This window comes from Ascaphus truei, chromosome 19 (genome assembly GCF_040206685.1).
Source record: "Ascaphus truei isolate aAscTru1 chromosome 19, aAscTru1.hap1, whole genome shotgun sequence".
NCBI classification, from domain to species: Eukaryota; Metazoa; Chordata; class Amphibia; order Anura; family Ascaphidae; genus Ascaphus; species Ascaphus truei.
Genome location: NC_134501.1, coordinates 14,390,131 through 14,416,758, shown reverse-complemented (window position 1 = coordinate 14,416,758; position 26,628 = coordinate 14,390,131). Strand labels below are relative to the sequence as shown.

Below are 26,628 nucleotides of genomic sequence, written 5' to 3'. Positions count from 1 at the left end.
ATGGCGCTGGTTAGTTATTTTAGTGAGGGCTGTTTCAGTGAGCAGTGCGGAAGCCAGATTATAGAGGATCTACAGGTAGCTGAGAATAGGAGCTGAGAAAATGGAGCAAGCGAGAACATACAAGGTGTTCAAAGAGTTTAGAGGCAAAGGGCAGGAGGGAGACAGGGCGATAAGTATAGAGACCGTTAGGGTCAAGCTTGCTGTTTTTGAGTAAGGGTGTAACTGTTGCATGTTTAAAGGAGACGGTAAAGGTACCAGAGTGCAGGGAGGAGTTGAAAATATGTGTAAGTGTGGGGAGTAGAGTAGGAGCGAGAGGTTTGAGGAGATGGGAGGGAATAGGGGGAAAGTGGTCGAGGGGGAAGAGGAGATCAGCAATGACACGTCCTCCTCTGTGACAGCGGAAAAACAGTCAAGGAAGAGAGGTGTAGAACATGAGCAGGATACAGAGGGGATAAAATAAAGTATAGTTAGACACAAATAGTACAGTAAGTGAAATAGAAGTATATGAAGGTACAATGATGTGATGAGGCAGTCAGGACACATACACCTCAAACTCCCGGTACCAGCATTGGCCCAAATATACTAAAGAGCAAGAACAATGGTAGTGTGAATGTGGCACCCAAACATTAAACATGCATTCCTGAGGATAAAATCCACGACTAAATCACATTTAGATCCTATCCATTCACCCGCGGTGGCATATTCACAACTCCAAGTTAGATTGCACCCGGTCACCATCCTGCTGGGGTGCACTGTGGAATTACACTACTTCAAACCTTGAACGTCTGGTAAGCAGATGGATTCTGTTTCCTTCATCTCCTTCTTCCCAGCAGAGAAAATGTTAGGAAGCTGTAAGCCAGATATCACACGAGCTTTACATCGCAGCCGCACCTTCAGTGATGGAAAGATGAAGAGTTCACGAAGGAGGTTCAGTGAGACAGAATGGATCCTGTTGGCCCTTTAACAGGACAATATGAAGCCTCATCCGATATCGTCACATTCACAATAATAATCTGAAATTCGCGGAGCTAGCCGAGTTAGAATAAAGTTGGTCGCCACTGTAGCTCATTTCTATTTTTCTGAAATGCAAAAATTAACTATTTGAGTGAGTGCTGCAATAGCAACAGAAAACCCGATAGGTAAGGAAAGAAAGTCATTCACTGTGGTACAGTTCATACATGCCGTGATTAAACCCATTGTGTTATGGGCAGGATTTAGTGTCTTCAATAAGGTATAAAAGATATTTTCATTGCATAATAAATCTGATGGTCATTTTAATGCAAAATGGGTCCTGTGCCTGTTGCATTCATTTACAGAATTGTGACATGTTTATTTTCATCTGAATAACATTCCATTACTACCATGTCCAATACTTACTGTGTGTGTATTTATTGTAATGATGGGGTAGAGGCCCGTAGAGGGTACAGGGATGTAGGGGTTAAACCCTTGTTGGATATAGGCCTTAGACTCTTTGGTATGCAGGGGGGGGGGGGGGCGGGGGTAGGTAATCTACTATTACGTATATATTAAGCCCTTAGTAGAGCTTAGTGCCCAGCTAGTCATGGATTGGCCATTTGGCTACTAAGGGGTTAATACATTAAAATGTTTATGGAATGTATTTGTAGTCTCTATTCCAGTTTGGTTTATCTTGCCAAATGGATACAGTGGCTACCAGATAGGCCCAGCTTGGGATAGGAAATATAAATGTGCAATACTTTTTCACGGTAGTTAAAACTATCGCAGATATTTCACCAGGGTAAACAGTCCGTCTTCTCTGCTTTACCACTGGCGATATGGCTTAACATATACTGTAGGCTAATTAAATAATTTGGCAAGAAATAGCAATAATGCAAATGTTTCTATTTATCGGCCTTTTCGTGAATATAGGCCTCTGTTGTTTTGTGTAACGCAATTCTGATGCCATCTGTCAAATGGAAAAAAGTGGAGAACAATAAGAATCTGGTGAGATTAAGTTGGTTGTAGGTTGTGATACATTTTCATTGACCAACATTCAAGTTCTTTGTAGATATTTTAGTGTACCGAGCTTGTGAAACGTTCGGTTCTTCGCGTTCTGTCAGTTTCAATGACACGGATTAGATTAGACATGTACAGGGCATACTGAAGCAAAAATAAAACCACATTCATACTGTAAGTTTCACTTTAAGGATATTATTATACGGTTTGTAGAAATGACAGATCTATCCGACTTCATTGCTCCCGCTGATAACATAGCATATCGCGTTGTAACGCAGAATACCACTGAATTTTCTTAGGATTTAATAGCAGTGATAAACCAGAATATCCACCATAAGGCGACAGCTACATCTATACATAATGAACAATCTAATTCTATTTTAATATTGGTCAATAACATTTGTACATTATATCGCACCATCCTGAGAGATCTCTAGAGAGCAATGTAACTAACTATTTAAAGCAGCAGTCCCCATTTCTCTTAGGCTGCGCGATGTCGCGTCAAAACAAATGTATTACATCCTTCGCGTGCCATTATAGTAGGAGCGGCGCGACGACTTGGTCGCAATCACTGGAAGTCAATTCAATTTGATTTTTTCAGCGACCGCAGCGTGACATCAGCGTCGCCTTCGCCGGGACTATAAGTGCGGTACTATTCACATAAACAGAGGTGTGGGGGCCCCCTGGTCCTGATCGGTGGTCCTCTAGCCTCCGGGAATCACCTGGTTTCTGAGACACGTCAGTTTTTTTTGTGTCCGTGTGTAGCACAAAGAAACAACGTGTGGCCGCGGTGCCACCATTAGTAAGTTCAAACGTCCTCTTCCAGTGACCTTGCAACTTTCTATTGGCCGCTGGAGCGAGCTTGACCGTGTCGACATATTGTGCCCACGCGGCAAGTGTTCTTTCCAGGCGGACAAAACGAGTATGGGGCCTATGCAGAGAGCAGCGAATTTTAAAAATGGCGAATTTAGTAAAAAGTACCTTTTTTGGAGAGTTTTATTCTCCATATGCAGAAAAGTGTGAATTCTGCTATGTTTAACATGGATGCGTGTGGCGAGTTTAAATTGGCGAGATGCGCGCTTCAGAAACGTGTAAAAACAAATTCGCGCCTTTTTTTTCCCATTGCAATGGCCGCGAGCGGCAGCTTCTTGCCAATTTTTTATGGCGAGGCAAAAAGGAGACAATCGCGCCATTTTATTGGCGCGAACAGCCGCTAGATGCCGTTCGCGGCTCTCTGCATTAGGATATTTTTAAAACTGGCGAGATTGAGGTTCTCGCCAGCCGCGAGGCGAGTTTTACAAATAGAAAAGAAAAATTGGCGCGTTTTTCGGAACTCGCCATTTTCTGCTGTTTTCTGCGCGATTTTCTCCAAAAAATGGCGAATTTCGAAAATTCGCTGCTCTCTGCATAGGCCCCTATATCGTGAACCAGAGGGGTCGTGGTACGGGTGATGGCCTCTGAGAGGCTCCCCCCGGTTAAAGGTAAATCGGGGATCGTAGTCTGCATCGTTAACGTCCTCATTGGACCATACAACAATAAAAGATGCCAAGATTTATTTTTATTATTTACATTTTTTATTCACAAAACAACAAATATTTTGCAACAATATTAATGTAACAAGCTAGTATACTTTTAAGAAACTAGCAAAATATTCTAGTATTCAATGTGGAGCATCAAACACATCCATGAATATGGCACATGGTAATATCTCTCTAGTTCCCGTCAGCATGGCTTTGTAGCGTAGATATTAATTAGCACGCGCGGTCTCTACCTGTTTGGGTAGAAATCAGACAATTAGTTTTGATAGCAACCCAATTAATCCCCTTATCTTTTACTCACCACTGTAATAATGAAAGAATTGTATTCCAGATGCATCCTTTTTGCTATTTTAATCACATAAATTACAGAACAAATAGTGCTTCAATGTCATCGCAGAGCCTTGATTAAAACGAAAGTGTTGAAATCAGTGTTTTAATACAGCTGCCTTTGCTTCAGTGCTCATTACCAAAACTGAAAAAGATTTCATATCTAAATTACAAGTACAGTACATGATTACAATATTAGCCAAGCAGAATATTTATCTACTGTACAGTATGTAGACATTTCAAATTACATTATACCGGAAAATTGTTACAATGTTTCAGATAACCCCTGACCTGCCAAAAAGTGGTTATAGACCATTTTGATATTATTGGGAACAACTGTACTTACCTAATATTTTCTCTATCAGAGGCCAAATAAGAGCTTCATTTTTATGCTGCTGCTGTAAACAACTAACAGGATAAAACAGAGTGTAGCCGGACTCAAAGCACTGCTATGTAAACTAGAGACAGGCAAACAAGTCATTGTCTTTCTGTTCACGTTTAGATTAGTTGGGTAGTCCCTGAGCAATATAAAGATACATTTGCATGGCAGTGCAAATAAAATATTATCGGCATCGGACAAATAATAGTGTATTTCTATTGCTGCCAGGTTCCTAATTCCAAAAATTAGATTTTTTTTTTTTAAATATTACTGACTAGGGAAAAAGATAATGCCGGCGTATCAGGCACCATCAGTCCTGTCTGGAAATAATGCATTCAGAATTAAAGACCGCAATTTAATTAATTGCATGAAAGGCTGACTTTTATGATCATATTTCAAGTTCTCCATTGTGTTTTCATCCATTCTGTCTCATGACTTTTCTTAATAATATATCAAGATCCAAGAATGTATTGGATTCGTATTACAAATTCAATTAGTCCAATCAAAAGTGAAAAAGAATGTCTTTTTCATTTAAAGAGACGCTGGGCTGTGCTGAAAGGGAACAGTTAGACACACATGGTGGAATGCAGGCAGTGTTCTGTGCTCCACTGATTAAAATGGATGAAGTGTCACTGTTCAGACCAGTTGTCCTAAAGACTAATCATATCTGTGTGGTTTTACTTATGCAGTTTGTTAGTTTGCTTCATATTTAAAACACATTTTTTTTTAATGTAAAAGGTATATTCTCTCCCAGATCTAAAATGACCCAATGGCAATTCAGCGTTTCATTGGTTACATCTGGATCATTAATACCTTTCAAAATACAGATGTCTAAAAGCACTTATATCTTATATCTTATAGCTACAGTAGTAGAAAATATGACCAAATGCAAGTTCGTGAGGGGTTGGACTTCCTGGAATGCCTTGCTTGTGTGCTCTAAGAAAGTAGCAGCGTCATGCTCTGAAACTATAAAGTTATACCAGTGTTTTTCAACCAGGGTTCCCCAGACATCCCTAAAGGGTTCCCTGTAATTCTCAGGTCATTTTAAAATTGTACCAAATACAGAAGAATTTACAATTCATTTGATCTCAGACGCGATTTTAGAGAGGGTTGGGGTTCCTTACAATGCACCTGATCTCAGAGGCGCTCTTAGAGATGGTTGGGGTTCCTTATGATGCATTTGATCTCAGAAGTGCTGCTAGAGAAGGTTGGGATTCCTTACAATGCATCTGATCTCAGACGCGCTATTAGAGAGGGTTGGGGTTCCTTACAATGCATCTGATCTCAGACGCGCTATTAGAGAGGGTTGGGGTTCCTCAGAATATCATATAGGGTTCCTTAACCAAAAAAAGGTTGGCAACCACTGAGTTATACACTCAGGGAAACGTGAAGAAGTCCTTCTGTACTCTGAGGGATTCATGGAACACCTTATAAGAGTAGGTGGTGGAGTCTAATCTCGTAATAGATGCATAGATATCTTACATTTACAAATTAAATTCAAGGTTAGGCCTACTATTGGGATCTGGTATTTCCCAGCAGGTAGTGAAATAAGCAGACTGGGTCAGACAGACAAGTGATCCTTAGCTGCTAATAACTTTTCTCTTTCCGTACACCCCTACCCTACTCCCTTTTTATATGGGTGGAAATCAGGGGGTCCCTGTATCTGAAGAGCATAAATTTCAGCTCCAGGGACCCCCTAGTTCTATTCCTGTAAAGCTATCTCCAATACTTCTGTATATTTAAATCCCACTTTTCACAGCGTCGTGGCTTCCCATTGGCCGGCATAACACAGGAGATTTAAACCACCTCCACACGTATGTATCTCGGGAACCATAACTGAGCAAGGGGAGGGCGGTAAAAATAAATCAAGCAGGAGGCACTGCTTATTTTAAGGTATCCCAAGAACTCTGTCTCATCATGTATATTTTGTGTGCCACCCCGTTGCCCACACTAAGAACAAAGAGGAGTGTCCTTCCCCATGGTAGGGCTCTCACTCTTGTTTACAGTATGTCTAGACTAGAGTGTTTTAAGGGAAGTCAGAATGATAAGTGGTGGTACTGAAAGGAGGTCTTCTCTTCTGTTTTACGCCAGATGCATCAATCTCTTCATCAGGGGTACTAAACGAGACATATTTTCAACATATTGTATGTCTGAATAGGTTATACTTACATGCTTGATGCCGACAATCTGAAAAAAAAGCAGTGCTGGAATGACCATTGTGTACTACACTGTATATCTCTTACAGATCCCCCCCAGGCTCAATAAGTGGTACAAATTGTACTCTCTGGGCTGGATGCTGGAAGCACCATTACAAGCTACTTAACATGATGTTAATGTCAAGCTAACAGTAACGCTTTATCCACAAAGGACGACGTCATAAGGTTTACGAGTTTTGTCCTGTAAAGAGAATAATATTAACTAGAGCGGATGTTTGTGATAATGACATGCAAATGAGGCAAAAGAATAGCATGCCCTATCAACTGAAGCCTCTTAACATAACCTGAAGTCTCCTCGTTAACCTTATTTCAGTCAAAACTAAGCTTGGTGTTACTCCCATCCAGATCCTAAAATAGGGCTTCTGCAGTGTGTGGGTGCAGTGTCGGAATGGGTGGGAGCAGTGCCTGGATGTACTAACAAACCAAGAGATAGTACCAGCACTCTCTGTCTCACAGCTATAGATATAGGCGAATACCAGTGTAGGGAATGAATAATTTAATAACACTAATAATAAACTGAAAATATAGCAAAAATTGCCAATTCGCCAATGCAAGAATTAATATCACCATAGAGAAAATCAAAAATTAAAGGGGGTAGAGGGGAAAGAAGGAGAAGGGGAAAAAACACGAAAGAAAAGGAAAAAATCACAAAAATGAAAAAAGGAAAGCAAACTAGGGGGGCTTTCCTTTTTCCATTTTTGTGATTTTTTTCCTTTTCTTTCGTGTTTTTTTTCCCCTTCTCCTTCTTTCCCCTCTACCCCCTTTAATTTTTGATTTTCTCTATGGTGATATTAATTCTTGCATTGGCGTATTGGCTATTGTTGCTATATTTTCAGTTTATTATTAGTGTTATTAAATTATTCATTCCCTACACTGGTATTCGCCTATATCTATAGCTGTGAGACAGAGAGTGCTGGTACTATCTCTTGGTTTGTTAGTACTTCTGAAGGGAATTAGGGTCCCTTCCTGTTCCGTGCACCCTGCAACCTTGCTGAGTCATTGTGTCAGAGTGCTGTCTATCACCCCCCCTTTCTACCAGTGCCTGGATGTGTGCAGAGTCAGAGTGTGTGCAGCACCAAAGTTGGGCATTATTTAAATAACATGACTTAATTTCCCAGCACCATCTCTCTGTCCTCTCTGTCCCCCCTCTCTTTCCTCCCCTCTCCAGCAAAAGCCATATTTCAGGATCTGGCTATGAGTAACGCAAACGTCCTGTTATTGGAAGACAATAGTATCCTACATTAATATGACATGAAGCCCCTACTATCCAAATGTGTTTTACACGTTGTATTTTCATATAGTTAGCTTTGTGGATACCATGTTAACTCGGGGGAAATAACATCTGTTCCTATTTTAGGTAACGTCACATTATGAACCCCGATGTAAAGAAGCTTCGAGCATCTTGCCCTTTGTCTTCACACTGTCGTGATCATATGTGGTGTAATATTATGTGAACTGTGTGCAATTCTTTTCTTTCTTTCAGGCAGCCCTCCTGCTACGGGCACAGGGACCTTTCAGATTACATTGGAAGATGTCAACGACAATGTACCTTATATTTATCCAACCTTGGCAAAGGTGTGCGAGGACTCAAAAGACCTCAACGTTGTCATCTTGGGAGCATCGGACCGAGATCTCTACTCTAATTCTGACCCATTTAAGTTTGAGCTGAGCAAACAGACTGGACCTGATAAAGTATGGAAAATCACCCCGCTAAACAGTGCGTATATATTGTATATAGTCCACATTTCGAACTCTATCTTCATTTGGTCTATTTGCTGAACTACAATACTCATTATTGTTTATTAACAACCACTCAAGAGATTAACTAATATGATTTTATGATATCGCAGCCTAGTAAATAGAACCCAATTAACCAAGTTGTAACATACATTTGCTGTATATTGTGGGAGTTCATCAGACTGTAGATGAAATTAGTGTTGAGCCTTTGGCATCTAACTGGTCTCTGTGACATTTTGGAACCACTACACACTATAATTAGAGATTCCGCTTTTCAGTATGTATTTTTTCTAGCGTTTTTCATTTTAATAAAAAAAATCTGGGTTTCAATGTTAACAATTTTATAAAAATGGACACGTGAATTCAGCGTTTAATCGATGCACTTTTTTGTAGTTACTTTCCCTGCATCCGTTGTCTGACCTCTTCCTAATCAATAGAGGAACACGTCCCAGATATCACCACAGAGCACAAAAAGACTTTAGAAAAACACAAAAAGGTGCATGTATCCCTGTAAGGGTAGGAAGACTCACGGTCTTGCCATCAGGTAAATTAACACTTTACGCATACTTGCTGTGAAAAATCTGTCGCCTTTAATGTCAAAGAAGTAGGCAGACATCAGAAAAACAACGACGAAATAAGTTTGATTCATGTACTTAATGCCAAGATCGTGGGTCTATGTTTTGAGCTCTATTCCCTTCCCTGTTTTTTGCTACTTAGTAGGAAATGATGCTTCATTGCTGGTTTTTAATGGTTTCAACCGGGAGAGTCCGTTGATCAGTTGGGGTGTTTTTGCACTAAGACCTAAAATCGGAATCCCTAAATGTAATCCACAAAGATCTGGTCTATAAGTCTACATCAAATCTGCTCTTCTTCACGATAAACATGAACAATAGCCCTTCCAGCTTTTATCAGTCATTATACACAGAGTATCTGTCCTTATACACAGAGCTCTACAACCATACAAATAAAATAAACAACCTAATTAACCTAAAATAATATAATAGGCGGTGCACCCAGGAGCAAAACAGAATAGGTAAAAAGGAAGAAGGTGCAAAACCCAAAAGACGGAGAATTGCTGAAACGCCAAACACAGGGCACTCCGATAGGTATAACAGGTACAAAAAAAAAAATAAAGTTCAAAAACAGATTTTAAAAAATGGACAAACAAAGTAAAACCAATTAAAAAACAATACACAACTACTCTAGATCACAAAAAATATATAAGCCAATTGGCTGGATGCAAGCAGCATAAAGATAGTATAGGAGGAAGCACATCTCAATAGGTCAAAATAATAACAAAAATGTTTCACAGAGATCCCAAATAAACAGAAGGGGTTAAAATAACCCCGCCTTGATGTAGGTGATAGCTGTCCAGCTGGATAGAAAATCCGTCAGGTGTAATTTATTGTTTTTTAATTGGTTTCACTTTGTTTGTCCATTTTTTTAAATCTGTTTTTGAACAATAAATTGTAATTTTTTGTACCTGTCATGCCTATCTGAGTGCCCTGTGTTTGGAGTTTCAGCAATGTTCCGCCGTTTGGGTTTTGCACCTTCTTCCTGTTTACTTATACACAGAGTATCCGTCTTTATATTGGGTTATTCAGTAGTCAGACTTCACTACTACTGACGGTCGCATCTGTGAGGTGTGAGTGCAGGCGATCCCGGGCAGCATTCTCTCCCGGAACTCCTTGAGAAACACCTGATGTAACGATCTTGTTCCAGGAACAGATGGAATATTATCAGGTTCCCTGTACTTCCCTGGGGGGAGGGGGGGTTATTTCTGCATGGGTTGAGTGGCATATTTGACAGGGTGACTAATCAAACTGTACCAACACTATTGATATATTATGATTAGGAGGGGTTCTGGCCAAGTTATTTTGTTGCCTATTGGCTTCCTGGGCATTTTTTGGTTAACCATCTCACCACTGACATCAGTGGATACTTTTGCACATAGGGTATTGCACTCTCTGATAGTTTAAAACAGGTTTTGGCTTATTGACAATACCACTTTCACAATGACACAAGTATCTTAAAGTTGTGTTAACCAAGGTACTTTATTGCCATTCATCACACTGGGCAGATTCTGCCTCCTATTATCCACTGACACAATCAGACACTGTTGGAATCAATTATACAGGCAGTGTGGGCTGAATATGGGCTTTTTTTTGCAGTTGATCACTCATTTACACCCTCATGGTTAATATTAGCAATAATTTCCAATTCCACCTACTATGTTGTTACAGGAAATTAATTCAGATTGTCTAACTGCACACACCATAGGCAGTTTATACACTCGCATGCCCTCACATTGTTTTAACCACGTCTGCTCACGGCAGCTGTGTTCATTCTTTAGTTCACGTTAATAGTTTTACCCAATGGGTCATTAAAATAGTTTTTATAGCTAGTTATTAGTAGCACCTATAATTCCAAGTGCCTGCTACCATTTCATTATCAGGTCTCGCTATTTGGTAGTAGCCAAGGCTTTAACTCCGGACATTATCTGCCTCTATAGACCACTAATATGTTTTTTTTCTAATTTGAGGTTGTTGGCCTATACTGTATGGCCACGTTCCTTACTTTTTAGAGTGTGCACCAATAAAAAGGATTCCTGTTCTCTCTACCTATTCCCTAGCTATCCGTCCTTATACACAGAGTATCCGTCCTTATATACAGAGCAAAAGCCAATTCAAGTAAACCGATAAGAACCTTTATAAAGTTTGAGTAATTGTATCCCTCATTTTAAATGTAATCGCTGAGGGATACATTCAAATCGCTCTTTTGTTTGCCATTAAATGATGCGATGAGATTGCTAACCAGCAGGTAATATCACCGACCTTAAAGGTGAGCTCCTTGGGATGTCCTTTTAATCAGATTAAAAGCCTATTTTTTTTCTTTTTTTTTCTAGATTTGATTTACATTTTTATTTAAAAAAAGGCCCGACGCCTGCAGTAGTTTTCGCACGGCAACTCCTCCTGTGCATTCACTTTCTCCAGTCCATGCAACACGGAGCTGTTTCCATGCAGAGTACAAAGGTCCGTCTCAGACACAAAAAATGACAATCTTCTCAGATACGCTTGTTTGAGGTCCATCAATGTCACTGTGAGAGGGAATTAGCAGCCACGTTCCTTTTTATTTGTTTTTTTGGATTAAAATACGCAATTTAAAAAACGACCGAGCTGGGAATTAACTAGAGATGAAAACAGATGACCTACCCTGGTATTGTGGAGAAATCTTTAACAAATAAAATATAATCATGTTGGCGGAACTGCACCTTTAACCCCTTCATTGCCAAATGGGCCTGCAGGTCATTGAGGGCAAACAGATTCGTTCATTTAACGCAAATATACAAGCAGAGTTTTTGTTAGATAACTGGAGCCTCTCACATCGTTATATAAAGCGGTCCGACTATACTGTATTCTATTTTTGCACTTCATTTCACTTTATCCTTATGTCTAGTCCGTAAAGCAGTCGTGCAGCAATATCAAGATAACATTCTCCATTGTATTAGCTTAAACATGACAGGAAAAGGGAAGGAACTGCAATGTCTTTATTAGTAGAACCCATTTATAAATGGTCCACATGTGCTCTCTAACTGGGGCCTTCCATCCTAAGCGCATCTCACAGGCAGTTTTAAGTAGCGGTGCACTGTGTGATTCTTGTCTTGTGCCGCATGTGTCTAATTGACGTGTTACCCGTTGATATCTTTGTGCAGATACTCATGCTCAGATCAGCCTTCTTCATAATCTGAAGAGAGCCAATTACAACGTGCCAGTCCTGGTGACGGACGCCGGGAAACCTCCTCTGACCAACAGCACAGAACTAAAAATACAAGTTTGCTACTGCAAGAAAAGCAAAATGGACTGCAGTTCCGGCGAGGTTCCCCAAGTCAGCGTGGCCGCACTCCTGCTCTTTTCACTCTTCAGTTTGTTCTGTAAGTGTTTTTTATAGCAATTAACTTTGTGCATTATAATATTTCTCTTGGGAGAAGAAAACATTATTCATAGAAATACCTTTAAATGTTGAACGCGAGGGGAAATGTTGTGTTGATATTAGAACCTTCTCAGTGGACATGGTAACTTATTTTATTTACTGTAGCATTGGGCAGCATTTCAGCCTCTCCCTGGACTTTTATCTTGGAGAAGATGAAAACACCACCTATTTTTTTTTCTACACTACTGTATATTTATCAACATTTCTTGGATCCAAAATGGCTTCTGATAAACCTTGTTGAAAGTCGCTCACACACCGGAGATGTGGCAAGTGGTCGCAGTTTAGTTTGTGAGTTTGATGCAAATTTTTAAAATCTCTGAGAGGTGTCTTTTAATTGAAATAAAAAGCGGGAAATACCACTTTTTAAAGCTGCAGTTCAGGCAATATCCTGCATGTGTGTTTTTTTTAATAAATCAGTTCTGTAGTAAGAAAAAATACTTTTAGCATTTTCTGTTTTAAAAAAAAGAACTTTGAAAGACCAATTTTCTTGTATTCTATTTTAACAAGCATGCTTGTTCCTATAGCAACGATTTACATTCCCCATATTTAAAGATGTCGCCAAACTTTGCCGATCAATAGACGGAGAACGAATTGACCGGCAGCTATGCAATTCTTTAGGTAATTAGAGATTGCCCACATGAAATTATTGAATTAAAAAATATTAAAAAAAAAAAAAAAAAAAAGACTGAATTGCAGCTTTAACCTAATTTTTTTTTTAAATGAACAAATGTGTGAATTCAAAAAAATAAATAAAAACCTCACGGTCACATGACCTTTGATTTTTTGTGGACAGCGTATGCAGTACTTTTACATATATATTTTAGCAAAAAATTGAACATTAAATAGTTTATGGTGGGTAAAAAAATGTCAAAAATCACCAGTTACATGTCTCAGATAGGTCTGCATCCCTGCCCTTCCCCATTATCTCTTTGCAAACCGCGCTTCCACTGCAGCCAGGTATTTTGGGAAATGACATGCAAATGAGCACAGTGTGTCACCCTTTTGCTTCTAATGCAAAAAACTGCAACTTTAGTCACGTTCACAAACGTTTGTGAACATTTTGCACATCTCTAGCAGCCAAGGAGACCCCCGCGGCTTCTTCATGCCGTTCTTTATAAGGAACAGACCGTTTCAAAGTTTGCTTTTCCTGTTTTCTTTATAGAGATGTTTTGCAAATTCCACAGCGGTAATAAGAAATAGCGCACTGTAATGTACTATTTCTCCTACTCGGCTTCACAAACGACACGGTTATAAGCCTGAGATGAACAATACCCAGAAGTCTTGGCGAGATTAACCCCTTCACTACGAGTAGTGCCACTAAACCTAAAGCAATGTGTGGGAAGCAAAGCCACTGAGAAATCTCCGGTAGCTAAAAGCAGGACAGACCTGGTTTCATTTATCTCTTCCAGCCAGATTTCAGTGCAATCAGATTAAAGGTCTTCCTGAGGGAACGTGTGCTGGTTCCCATTAAAAAGCACGGTCTACTTTAATCTATTTACCGATATGAAAAGCGGGCTACCGGAGCACAGGAGCCTTATTTCCAAACATCTAGAACTGGTCAAGCAGAGAATTGCCAGCGAGATATGGAATTCTTTAGCAGAGAGCTGCTTGCTGCTGGAACATAACGTGCTTTGGTTTTTACTCGGATTATGTTTTTATTTTTGTTTTTAAAATCCATCCATTTTAGCATTGCCAGAGATTATGTGCATTAGTTTGTGTTAAATAGTTTTTTTGTTGGATTTGAAATATGCACGATGGGTAAAATCTGATTTACTTACCCAGGGAATGTGCAAACGTGTCTTATTTTGGTGTACGCGTTTTTCATTTGAAATTTTTAAAGAACATAAAAAGTGGCATTTGTCAATGTTCTTTATATATAGACCAATCCGGCCTGCATGTGAACTTGCTACATTTGTTTTGCGAACCTGGCTGGTGCTTTTGTTGTTTGTATTTTAGAAAAAAAGATTTGTACAAAAAAATAAAGGCACATTTTGCCGCGTTCGCAAAATTTAGCAGACGTTTGCACATCATAATTCATCCAATTGTCTTCCAGAGCAAAAGTATGTTTCCGCATTAAGTCACGAGTTGTACCATATGAAATATTATACTGTATATGTTTTGTTATCTAATATGTATTAGTTTATAAAATGTTTGAAAGGTTATTTAAAAAAAAGGAGGAGGAGGGAAGAAAAAGAGAAAGTGACCAAAGAAAGGGCGAGATCCACAAAGCTTCATTATTTACTTAACAAGGCGTTAATATCTTAAGTGCTATTGAGGATCTTCAGAGCTCAGTAATGATGTGTTAATTGCTGTTTTCAGCCGTAACAAGCCCTTGCGTTACTATAACGGGCGTTAGTGCTAAAGATATATAAAAGAGACATTCCTGTAACAGCACTGATCCCCAGAGCTCCAGTATAGTTAGCACAGGGATGTAACGTTAGTTAGCTCAGAGCTAAACGTGGCGTTACTACCATCCAGACCCTGAGATAGGTCTGTTACAGGGTGTGGATAAGCTCATGGCAGGGGGGGGGATCATGGCTGGGCTGGGGGGGGATCATGGCTGGTCTGGGGGGGAGGGGTTCATGGCTGGGCTGGGCTCATGGCTGGGCTGGGGGGGGAGGGGTTCATGGCTGCGCTGGGGGGGGGGATCATGGCTTGGCTGGGGGGGAGGGATCCTGGCTTGGCTGGGGGGGAGGGGTTCATGGCTTGGCTGGGGGGGAGGGATCATGGCTTGGCTGGGGGGGGAGGGGTTCATGGCTTGGCTGGGGGGGAGGGGATCATGGCTGGGCTGGGGGGATCATGGCTTGGCTGGGGGGGAGGGGATCATGGCTGGGCTGGGGGGATCATGGCTTGGCTGGGGGGGAGGGGATCATGGCTGGGCTGGGGGGATCATGGTTTGGCTGGGGGGGGGGTTCATGGCTGGGGCGATGTGAATACATGAAAGCAATGCAGATAGTTTCAGATTTTATGGGAACACATTTATCAGGCTTGGTACCGGTATATAAAGTCTCTGGAAAGCTAAAAAAATATCAGTCTGATATCAACATAATGCCAGCAAATAGCTTTTACATCCACAAGTTTAAATGTCTATTTAAATAAATAATAATAATGACAGTGTATCCCAAATAAATGATCACTCGCAGCCTTTTTCTTCCAGAGAGTAAGTTAGTTCTGCAAATAATCTTAGTAAAGCTACAGCAAGGTACTTAATATTAAAAATATTAACGCCGTGCCTAATGTTACATTTATTATCATGTTGATTATTTTTTCCCACATCCTAAATGCTGGCTAATTTAACTGGGATCTCCGAAGTATTACAGCAGTGTTTGTAAGCATTAAAAGAAACCGATTATTGAATTATGATGTTATAAAGCAATTAGCATTCATATCTGTATAAACAGTGCATGAAGCTTTTACTGGTCCCATTATTTTATTTGGAATTGCCTTTTTGACAAAGTCCCATGAGAGCTTAGTAAAGACTCATTATATAGAAAAGTCATTTTCTCGGTGTGAGGACTGAGGCTCTCTGCTGCAGTAGCTGACACTGGAAAGGCCGTGACACCTGTATGCTGGAGGAGAAGCTGCCACCTTTACATGATCACAATGACGAGGAACGTCTAGGACAGGGGTGCGCAAAGTTTCCGACGTGTCCCCCTGTCTCCTCTCCCCTCCGGCTCGCCCCTCCCTTCACGGCTCTGGCGTCAAATGACGTTGCGGGGTCATTTGACGTCGGATTGCCATGGAGATGCGTTGCTGGAAGGGAAGGTAAGTAAAAGTTACAGAGGCCTCACGCGTTCCCCGGCATTTATTTTAAATGCTTTCGGAGAAGCGCAGGGCCTCTTCGGGACAAGGACTCCTTTTCCTATTGTTACTTTTGTGTCTGACGCGCTTTTCCCCATTACGTGTTATATTATTATGTCGTGTATCGCTGCTGTGACGCGCTATGTACGTGGATAGCACTATGTAAATAAAGATATACATGCATGTACCGTATGACATGTTCATACATTCAACGTACATTTTATACACAGAACATAGGCCCTTTCCTCGTCCATCTTGACAGCAAAAAATGTCATCCGCATAAATGTGCTCCTGCTCCATATATATGACGTTTGTTATTTGAGCTTCTAACACTTTGCAAGAGAGCCAACTCAGACCTAGCGGATTACAGTGACATAACCCTGCTCACCAAATTGCCAACTGATGCAAAGCATACATTCCGCATCAGAGAGGGAAATGGCATTATGATACATCAGAACAGTTAAAGTTAAATTGGTCTTACTCGTAATTTCCTGTTCAAAAAGTACTTTTGTTATACTGTACCTTCCTCATAGTCTCCAAGCACTTGTGCTATACTAAGTACAGTATTAAACTAAGCGCCATGTATTGCTACTTAACAATACAAAATCTGCACAATGTAACAACCTGAGAAAGGAATTGCAATGACCATGGTCAGGTGATAATGGGGTGATACATGTAACCCAAAGGTTCACAAGTAATAAGGTTGCAACGTTCAATATTTTTCTCCTATCTGCTCCTGTGTAGTTGGTCTGTTCTGCAACTGCTCAGTTAAGTTCCTTTGTGTAAAAAAAAAACCACTCTTATTTAGTAACGTCTTCTTTATTTGATACTGCAATTATATACCCTTAAACCTTATATATAACCGTATATAACCTTAAAGAAGCCTTCATAATAAATAAGAATTCTCACAAACTTTTGTTTCAGTGACAGGTTTGGAAAATAACTCTCTTAGTATTTATGGAAGCATACAGGACACCTACAGTACAAGCTCATATTGAACCCCCCAAAATAACCACAACATATACATTATATATATATATATATATATATATATATATATATATATATATATATATATATATATATATATATATATATATATAATGTATATGTTGTGGTTATTTATATATATATATATATATAATGTATATGTTGTGGTTATATATATATAAGCATATAAGTGTCACAGAGGAGTGCTACTGAGCATGGCTGGTTTTAAATATTTATGGAAGCACTAATATAGGAAGACATATCATTAAGCAACAGGATAAATGGCTCAGAGCATTATTTTATCATTTGCTTATTTTTTATGGCATAAAGTTCTTAACCTGCTTTTGAAATGTTCTCTCATTTTGACACGGGAACATTCAGTACCTATTGATCGGGAGACCTGTAACATTAATGGCAATCATTTTGTGGACAAAAGGTCGTTCAATAATGAAACAATTTAAAAGAAGGGTGACATGTTTTTCCAGGTAAGCGGCAGTCAAAGGCGCAGTTTCTCACATTATTATTTTTATCACGCTAAAGTTTTATTGGGTTGTGGTCTTGAGGATACAAAACAGTATATGGGGAGGGGAGTGGTAGAGAAGAAAGAGGAGGTGGGGGGGGGGGTACAGCATTTCACATTATTTATGTAATATTGGAAGAAATATATTTTGGAAACTAGTGTAATACAAAATCCCAACACAGAAGTCCACTATCGTCACCTGTTAATATCTGGGGATTTTGCATGCATTAGCAGCTGTAACAAATGCATTACAAGCGTCTCAGGGAATCCGAGACATTGATATGTTCCTCAATCCAGATGTGCAAAACTTTCACATGAGGTCGTGGACCATGAAATTTGCCCATTTTGAATTGCCCCCCAAAAAAAACACAGCACAGTCAGTGTTTGCAGACGATATGTCGGCATTAAGTCAATGTGCATTGCAATCACATTTATTCTGCTAATTTGTAAAGGTCTCTAAAATCGCTATATATACGTTTGATGCTGCGCGCGCACTGTTTCAATCCCCGTCTGGCGTCATTGCGTGGAAAGCTTGCGAAACTGCTAAAATGTAAGGCTAATTTTGCGACAGTATTAGCTTTTCCAGGATTGGCTAAATTAATGAATTTCGTAAAAAGAAATAAACGCACATAAAATGGTGTGAATGCGTTTTGTTCAGTTTTGTACATCCAGTGCCGCCGGGAGAGGGGGGGGGGGTCGGGACAGGTGGAGACTCTAGTCCCTGGCCCTGGGAAAGCAGTCGGCCGTCCTGTGTATGTCTCTACCTCAATCTACAAACAGAATTGTCCCGTCTCTTCTCGGACCCCAGGTCTGACCCAGTTCTTAAATGGGCAGTAATGTAACGAGGCAACAAATATTTTTTTAACTCGTCAGTACAATTGACTTCCTTAGAAATATTTAATTATTCTTAAAGTAAGTGTTTTGATTATTCGTGTCTTGTGAAAATGAATAGGTTTCCTTTTTCTCCGGGAGCACTGAATTTAATTATAGCTATTCCGAAAATGGCAGCAGGATGGTAAAAATAAAGTTTAAGCCCGGACATTCTGTCCCTTTCATCAGGGTCACTGCCCGTGAGTGTTATTGAACGGCACTGGGATTGCCTTTGAATGTTTTCCCAAAACCATGTGAAACTTTAAAAATACAATAAAGTAGTGGTGCCGTATATGTTATGCTTTAACACGTGGGGCTCAAGTACCACCTTACTGGACATAGGGGGCTGGGTCAGAGGCCTCTTTCTCCCTGAGAACCATGCCCCCCCTGCTGGATAATTGATTTTCCTGGTCTGGGAGGGAGATGCCCATGTAAGGGCACTTACAGTAGGTCCCCATTTCCAGACAGTTTTCTAGGACTTGGGAGGGTCAGGAGGATAGGACAGCGTCCAGGGAAGGTTGTGACCACAGGACCCCAGCTGGTTTTACACCTAGACCGAAAGTGGGGCTTTTTTCTTCACTGCCAAAACCGCGCCATTCAATCCGCCCTCGTGGAACTCCAGCTCGGATCATCTTGTCTGGCAATGGCGGCCACAGGCGCTTCTCTGATTGGCTGGTCTGTGTCTCCTGCTCGGTAAGACGTCACGATTGGCAAATGCCAGACCTGTAGCTGTGCCCCATCTTCTCTGATTGGCCCGTTTGTTCTTCCTGCCATGATTGGCCGAAAGCCATTTCTCCATAGGTTTGAAAGGGAGGGGGGAAACTACAAATGCGAGACCGCTGCAGAGTACCAGGCAGGCTGATGTTGCTCATGGGTAGTCTCCTTGATCGGAGGGTGGCTGGAAATACGACCCAGCAGTGATCAGAAGACTTAGTAGCTGTGGACAAGGCTAGATTTGCATGGGACTACCTGGGTAAGTGGGATTATGTCACGCACTGCACCTAGTGAGCTAGGAGACCCCAGTTAAACCCATGTTTTACTGTTTATTGCTTGTGATGTTCTCTGTGTAAGTCATCTGGTCTTCTGTGGCAGCTGTTCTTTTCTGGTGGCAGCGGTGGGGTGCACACAGGCTCATTACTGTAATTCCTGCAGGCATTTCAGCTCTGAGTTGATCTTTTTTTGAGATCACAGAGCATCGGGGTTACAGGAGCACCGTGCTACGAAACCAGTTAACACTCACAATTCCCCCAGTAGGTAGTGTTTAGTCTTCGTGAAACTGAACCCAGACACGGCAAATAAACTCTTGTCCCAGAACCTGTGCAGCTCAAGGGACAGAACCATGTGAGTTCAGAGGGCAAGGAAGAAGACATACTGTAGATGTTCCAGTTACACTATCAAGGGCCACATCTCGCTTCTCCAGTGTGGAGATCACATGGAGCCAGACAGTCCCAAAAAACCCAGCCGAGGAGCCCAGCCCTGCTCCAGTGCGCCATGACTGCAATGGCTGCATTGGGGTCAAATGCCACAGCAGACCAGTGAGCCCTGGGCCTTCAGATGATGCTGGCTTCAGTGCCCCAGCCTACCCATGCCCCCTCCAGCAGTTGGTGTTTGTGGGCCGTCAACACCGCAAAGCTGACCTACAACTCATTTGTCAAATTTGATGAGGCCTCAGAGGGCATTGATGGATTCATGCAAGGATTTTAAAACAGTGCCACCTTGTACCTCCTCCCGGAGGAGTGGGTGAAGTTCCTGCCCCCCCCCCCAATTAATCAGGAAAGTGGAGAAGGTATACCATATAGTGAAGACTGAGGAGGTCAGCGATTATCAAAAGGTAAAGCAGTTTATTCTGGATTGTTAAGCGATAATGCCAGAGACCTACAGTACCAAACCCATTTCCTGGTGTTAAACCGAGGTGCCCAGGATGCCCATAAAGAGTGAGCGTCCCGCCTCGTTCATGTCTCCAAATAAGGGGTGGAAGGATGCAAGGCCAACACCCACAAATAACTCCTGGACCTGCTGGCCAAAGAATGATTCTTCCTGAAATGTCTGTAAAAAGAGTGGGTAGTTGACCATAAGCCGGCCAACGTGTGGAAGGCAGCCGAGGTGGCAGACGTTCCTGGCAGCATGTCCATAGCCAAACCCCGGGAAGTACCCATGGAACATGCAGTTCCCGTCCACCGCAGAAGGTGAAACTATGATATTAGAGGAGTAACCGTAAACACTGCAAACTACACCCAACAGAGTTTGCACACGAACGGAAGTGCTATCTGTGGGTTCGGGTCGAGACACATGTGAGCCAGTTGACTGAACTATGCCCAAGCAGTGAATCCCAACTTCGGGGATGCAGAATTGCAAGTTCAAATGTTCTGCTCATCTACTCGGCCGAGCCTTGCTATGGTGTCTCCGGCAAAAACCTCGGAGATACACTTACTAACCAAAGTCAGAATGAACTCCTGATAAACTGTTGCACTGATATCCGCATTGCTTTACATAGACCCCGGCCTCCATTTAAAACTATGGAGGCGAGCTGCCGACCAATCGCAGCATGGCTAATACGCCGGTCACAGAGCGAGGGCTCACCTGTGATGGGTCAATCGGCTGTGGGATGTGAAAGTGCTTTAGGACACCTTGGTAAATTCACTGGGACCTGAGTCAGTTGGGGATCAGACCCAAACCTCAGGTTTGAGTTTAAGCCGGATAACTGCTGTGGTGATACAGATGTAGCCAAACTTACTGTCCTCTGTGCCGTGATTTGCACTACACTCTGATGCTGCAGCATTGTGGCTACAGCTCTCGCAGCCCGAGGACAGTAAGTTTCCCAGAGGATTAACTTGTGGGGTTTCATGCTTCTGAATGGTACCCCGACACATTCTTCCTCTTGGGCCATCTGCAGGGAGAGAAAAATGATACTCGCATTTCAGATGAGCTGTGCAGGTCCCGTCTCTGCATCTCTCTGCCTGTCTGTGTCTTCCTGCTCACTGAAGGTAAGAGGTGCAGGCCGTAGTTCCTTCCCCTTGATGATGTAGATGCCCTTATATGAGGCTCTACATCATGAGGTGAAGGCTATATGACCATATTTGGGCATTTACATAATCAAGGGGGATGGAAGTGTTTCCTGGCCTTTCCAGCCCACTTGATGATGTAGATTTCCAAATATGGCCATATAGCCTTCCCCTTAGGGCTTAACCTTTAATATGCTGACCACATTGGCCCTACCAGCCTAACTGGGGCCTTCGTTACTCTGGTACGACCTCATATGGTCAGCTCAGGGCATATCGCCTGGTGAGGGCATGCATGTGAAGGTGCCTGATGGATCCGATATGTGGGGATGCTCCTCCAGCTGGACTGCAATATTTTGCTGGGCAACGACCTGGGGTGTCTTGTCTGCAACTTTGAGGAAGAAGGCGGACAGGTCACAGCAGTTACCCACAGTGAGGGCCAGGCTCTTGCCAGTCAAGAGGCTCCTACCATTCGGGAAGAAGAACCCGAATCCATCACTCCCAGGATTTTGGAGCCAACACCTATGGAGGTCACATTGGAGACCAGGGTTGTAAGCTGGGGAGAACCTGATGTGACTGACCCCCCTAACCCTGACTGTGTGACTAGGGACATCGGTACAGAACAGAGCAGTGCGTTTCAGGTAGCTGTGCGGTTGGACCCGGACTTGGAGGGCATGAGGCTGCACGCTACCCATACTGCCTGTGGGCCCAGATCCGAGCTATTCCTGTGGCAGCACGTACTCTCGTACAGGGTCAAAACCCCTGTTGCTCCAAACCTACGTTAAACAGGGACTAGACCGTTAGTTGTACCAATGGCATACTGGACCTAGCTTCTACGCTTTGCCCATGCAATCCTGCTAGCTGGTCATCAGGGGGGGACCCACACGAAAGTTCACCCCATACAGAATTTCTACTGGCCAGGGGTGGCACGGGTGGTGAGAAGATTCTGTTATGCCTGTGACACCAGCCAGCGAGTAGGCAAGCATGGTGTGTTTTAACTGTGTTTTATGCTTGTGATGTTCCCTGTTGGCTTTTGTCAGTATAAACCCGTTTATTTAACCCCTTAATCGGCCTTGTGCTGGGATCCCTGTGTAAGTTGTCTGGTCTTCCGTGACAATAGCCCTGCAGTTCCTTCCTCACTCCTATGCCATGCTTTTCTACTCTCTCACTGTTGATGGGGTTAAGATTGGATTCAATTAGATAGGAAAAGTATACAGGGATATACCAAATAAGCAAACATGGGAAGGATGTTGATCCAGGGAGAAATCTGATTTCCCCTTATGAGACAGCATTGGATGATATGTCAGTGGGGTTTTGCGTTTGCCTTCCTTTGGATCAATATATTGTAAATACAAATATACGATAAGTATCTGTCGTCTAAATCTAGCATAGGTTGAACTTGATGGACGTCTGTCTTTTTTCAACCTCATCTACTATGTATTCATTGAACCTGAAGAAATAAAACCACGTGACAGCGCTCCACTTTGGGGTCTATTTCTATTCCCTGACTACGTTACTTCTGCAGAGGGGGCGAAGTCTGATCCATATACAAACATCCCATACCGATCGCATGATCCAAATGAACCCAGCACCAGGAAATCCGTTCAGTACGCTCGCTTCCTAGTACTCTGATTTTTTTTTTTATGCTCCTGGTCAGGAACATTATTGCATAGGATACTATTACAAAGGATGTTTTCATTGAATTAGACAGTGAGGGGTTAAGCAGTTGGAAAAGGTAATGAATATTCCTTTGTATTTGTATCCCTTGGATGTTTGGAACCCCGAGGTTTTGCTTATTGGTAACATCTAGACGCCTGTGTATATTTCGGAATTTCTGGCAGGCATTTTAGTGCTGATCTGTATTCTTTTGATGTGGGCCCCCGAAGAAAATTTCAGCAGTTCTGACATCAAAAGAAGAGCGAGACACCTAGTGTGAGTGTGAGTGACTCTTGTGCAGATTCATTAATATAAATTGAATTTTTAGTGTACAGCTGTATAGGAGAGACGCCACAGACATTAGCCAAGTACTAAAACTTTCTATCAGTTATTCTGCCCGGGTCTCTCATAAAATAGGTTTATCTTCCTCCTCAGCTTGTTTCAAAAGCAGCTGCAGTCAGTCTGAGCCTTTTTATTAGGGAATGAGGCAATAGCACATTATGTAAATACGGATATGTTCTACCTGGCAAACAAGAAACAAAGAAGCATCTACTATGGACATCCGGCACCATATAGACATGCAGAGTATTCCAGTTCACACGGAGTCTGTCATTGAACGTACTGTATTATTATTTGAAGAAACAGTTTTTTAAATCTAACATTTTAAAGGTCCATCCACCCCCATTAATGTACACCCCTCCTACACGTCTTTAAAAACCTTTTCATGTGGGAGAAAATCTCAGCTGTCTGGCATATAGAAACGAGACCGCGTAGAAATAAATTAAGCATTATATTGGTCTGGGTGAAAATATTTGCACCTGGATTGAAAACTGGGTTTAGGATAGACAACAGAGAGTTGCAACCTTTGCAGGTTGGGCTAAAATTGTGAGTGGAGTACCTCAAAGATCAGTACATAGGCCACTGCTTTTTATATTATTCTATCAATGACCTTGAGGTTGGCATAGAGGGCAAAGTCTCCATCTTTGCTTACAACACTAAATTGTGTAGGGTTGTAGAGTCAGAGCAGGATGTCATTTATTTATAGAATGACTTGGATAGACTGGAAACTTAGGAATATAAATGGCAGATGAGGTTTAATACAGATAAATGTAAAATTATGCATTTGGGAAGCAAGAATAAACAGGCTACATACAAACAAAATAGGACACAATTGGGTATATTTTTGATGGAGAAAGATATAGGAGTGCTTGTCGACAGCAGGCTTAGCCCAATGTCAATGTAGAGTGTGAGAAGTGGTGCTCCAAAAAATCACATAAGGCTCTATGTTAAATTTGAGAATGAGTATGTAACAGTCCAGATGTCGATAGGATGGTAGACAAACTTAGAGCATGATTAGCATAACCTTGGTGAGATAAGTGCCTAGTGGTGTCCACGTGACCCCCACAACCAATGACACCCCAATGTATGTCCCAACTCAAGGTAATAAGTATATATAGCAGAATAAGTCTGCTGACAGGACTTATGTCAGAGCACGATGGGCCGTTACCTGCCAGCTTCCGGCATCCGCAGCGTGCAATCTGTAGGAGTAGAGATCCAGAAACGAAGTGTGTAACAGAGCACAGCAGAAGTAACATCCAATCTTGGTCAAGATGAAAAAAATCCCCAAGCAAGCAGATCAGTTTTTATTGCAGGCGCACAGCAATAGGACTGGTATAACACACCTACGCGTTTCGTGCAAAGGAATCCGCGCAACATTTTTACATTGATATTTATATATGCTACTCCTCCCATAATTATTCAAAGTCACGGATTCCGATTCTGTCTGACGAATTTTAAGCAATAGGGAGAAGAAAAAGAACTCAGCCTTTTTGAGACTGACCCGTGGAATTCCGTGGATAAATAGAATAAAATGTAATGCCATTTCTAAATCCCTTCAGTGCCTTGAAACGCTTCTGAGCTCATTACAATGCAACGCACAGCAACAGGTCTGAAACAGACGCCTCCATACAGACAAACAATATTAATGACAAGTTTGACATGATTTTTCTGGAACTGGCCAATCCGCGGCAGATTTAAATTCCGCCAAAAATGTTGCCCATCTCTAACGGAGAATAGTTCCCCATACGATCAATTACTGGTATTTGGCATCTTGTAGGTTGGGTGAAAAATCGAGATGATGAAAAACCACAGGTTCCTGATTTGTATTTAATATCATGCACCCGCTCACAAACTCCGGCTAAAGTCTGTTTAACCTTTTCTCTGCTAATGTAGTCTGCGTTTTATAGCTCTGCATGGCGTTCAAAAGTTATCAATCAAATGTCAGAACAGTTGGGAAGGTTTTATATAGGTGTTTTATAGATCTTCAGCTGGCAAACATGCTACAGTATAGGTTTCTAAACAAGTTTGTAATGCAGAAGGACGGAAGGGGCAAATTTATTCTGACACTTGTTCAATCTGCATGTTGAAGGCGGTTTTGTTCCAAGTGCTAATGTGATGGCTGCAGAGTATCTGCTGCACACTGCTGCTCAGCTGGAATAAAAGACGTGCCTAGCTATTATAGATATTATGGACATTAGTATTCTAGTCTAATGCCACAGTGCCAACGTTGTACAATGCCGAGCTTTTAAGCAGACCGTTCAAACGTCTGAATTGCCACTCTGTAAGAAAAGACATATTTTCCCTAAATTTGTTGCAATCTTTGTCACCGAGCAATTATTTCCAAGTACTGGCACATCAGCGCATGAAGTAATAGTGTTCACTTTCATGCTTCTTAATACTGTTGTTGACTAGTGCAAAGTACTTCAGCTTTCCAAAATAGCATCTGCAACAATTTAATTGTAATCTATGAGTCGGGAGGCACTGGAGTGCGTAGAAATAATAAAAAAAAAGGATTGTTGAAGAAAACTATGGGTTTCATAAAAATAACCATTAAGAGAAACTTTGCAGACTGTACAGTTTGTTACATGCATGTACTTTATTAAAAGGGAATTTCAATTTACAGAGATTATCCCAGACTCTCTCCCTTATCCACATGGATCACATACATGCTATATTTTAAGACGATAAACTAATATAATCAGGTGTGGGTTTGATTCACTGGCGTTGGGGTTGAATGACGTAGCAGCAGTGCAAATGAGTGAACTGTTTAGGGATGTTATCAGGATGGTCTAGAAATTAAGAGTTTAGGATAAGAGAAGATGCTGGAAATAAAAGAGACTGCATTGGGAATTGTGTTCTTTTCCAGTGGATCTTTAACGCAGCATTTCACTCTTCTACTTCAATTAACTTTTTTTTAATTAACCATCTTTAATACCAAATACTTAATTAATCGGATGTGGTGTCTGTTTGACAGGTAGCAGAGTTCCCATATTGAGGTTGCGCTTATTGTGCCAGCGACGCGACGTCGCTGCAAAACATATGCATTGCCGCCGTCGCGTGCGCTTATAATAAGTGCGACGAATTGGTCGCGATCGCTGGAAGTCATCTCTATTTGATTTTCCAGCGACCGTCGCCGGCACTATAAGCGTAGCCTGAAAGATACTACTTTGTAGTGGCAGAAAGACAAAGTCGTATTGTCTCTGTGCCCTGTGACACACATTCAATTATTTATAATGACATTTGAAAGCAACGGCGACTTTAGGCTGAGCTTATAGTGCCGGCGATGCGGAAA

The 26,628-nt window shown here is 41.6% G+C and overlaps 1 protein-coding gene across 2 annotated transcripts in view; it reads left to right on the top strand.

Moving 5' to 3' along the window:
• The window catches only part of CDH13 (cadherin 13), a 423,340-nt gene that overhangs the window by 389,976 nt on the left and 6,736 nt on the right, over positions 1–26,628 (top strand). For both annotated transcript variants that reach the window (XM_075576708.1, XM_075576709.1), the window contains 2 exons: positions 7,918–8,151; positions 11,884–12,102. In XM_075576708.1, coding sequence (XP_075432823.1) covers positions 7,918–8,151; positions 11,884–12,102 — 453 coding nt within the window. The remainder of the gene's footprint in view (positions 1–7,917; positions 8,152–11,883; positions 12,103–26,628) is intronic.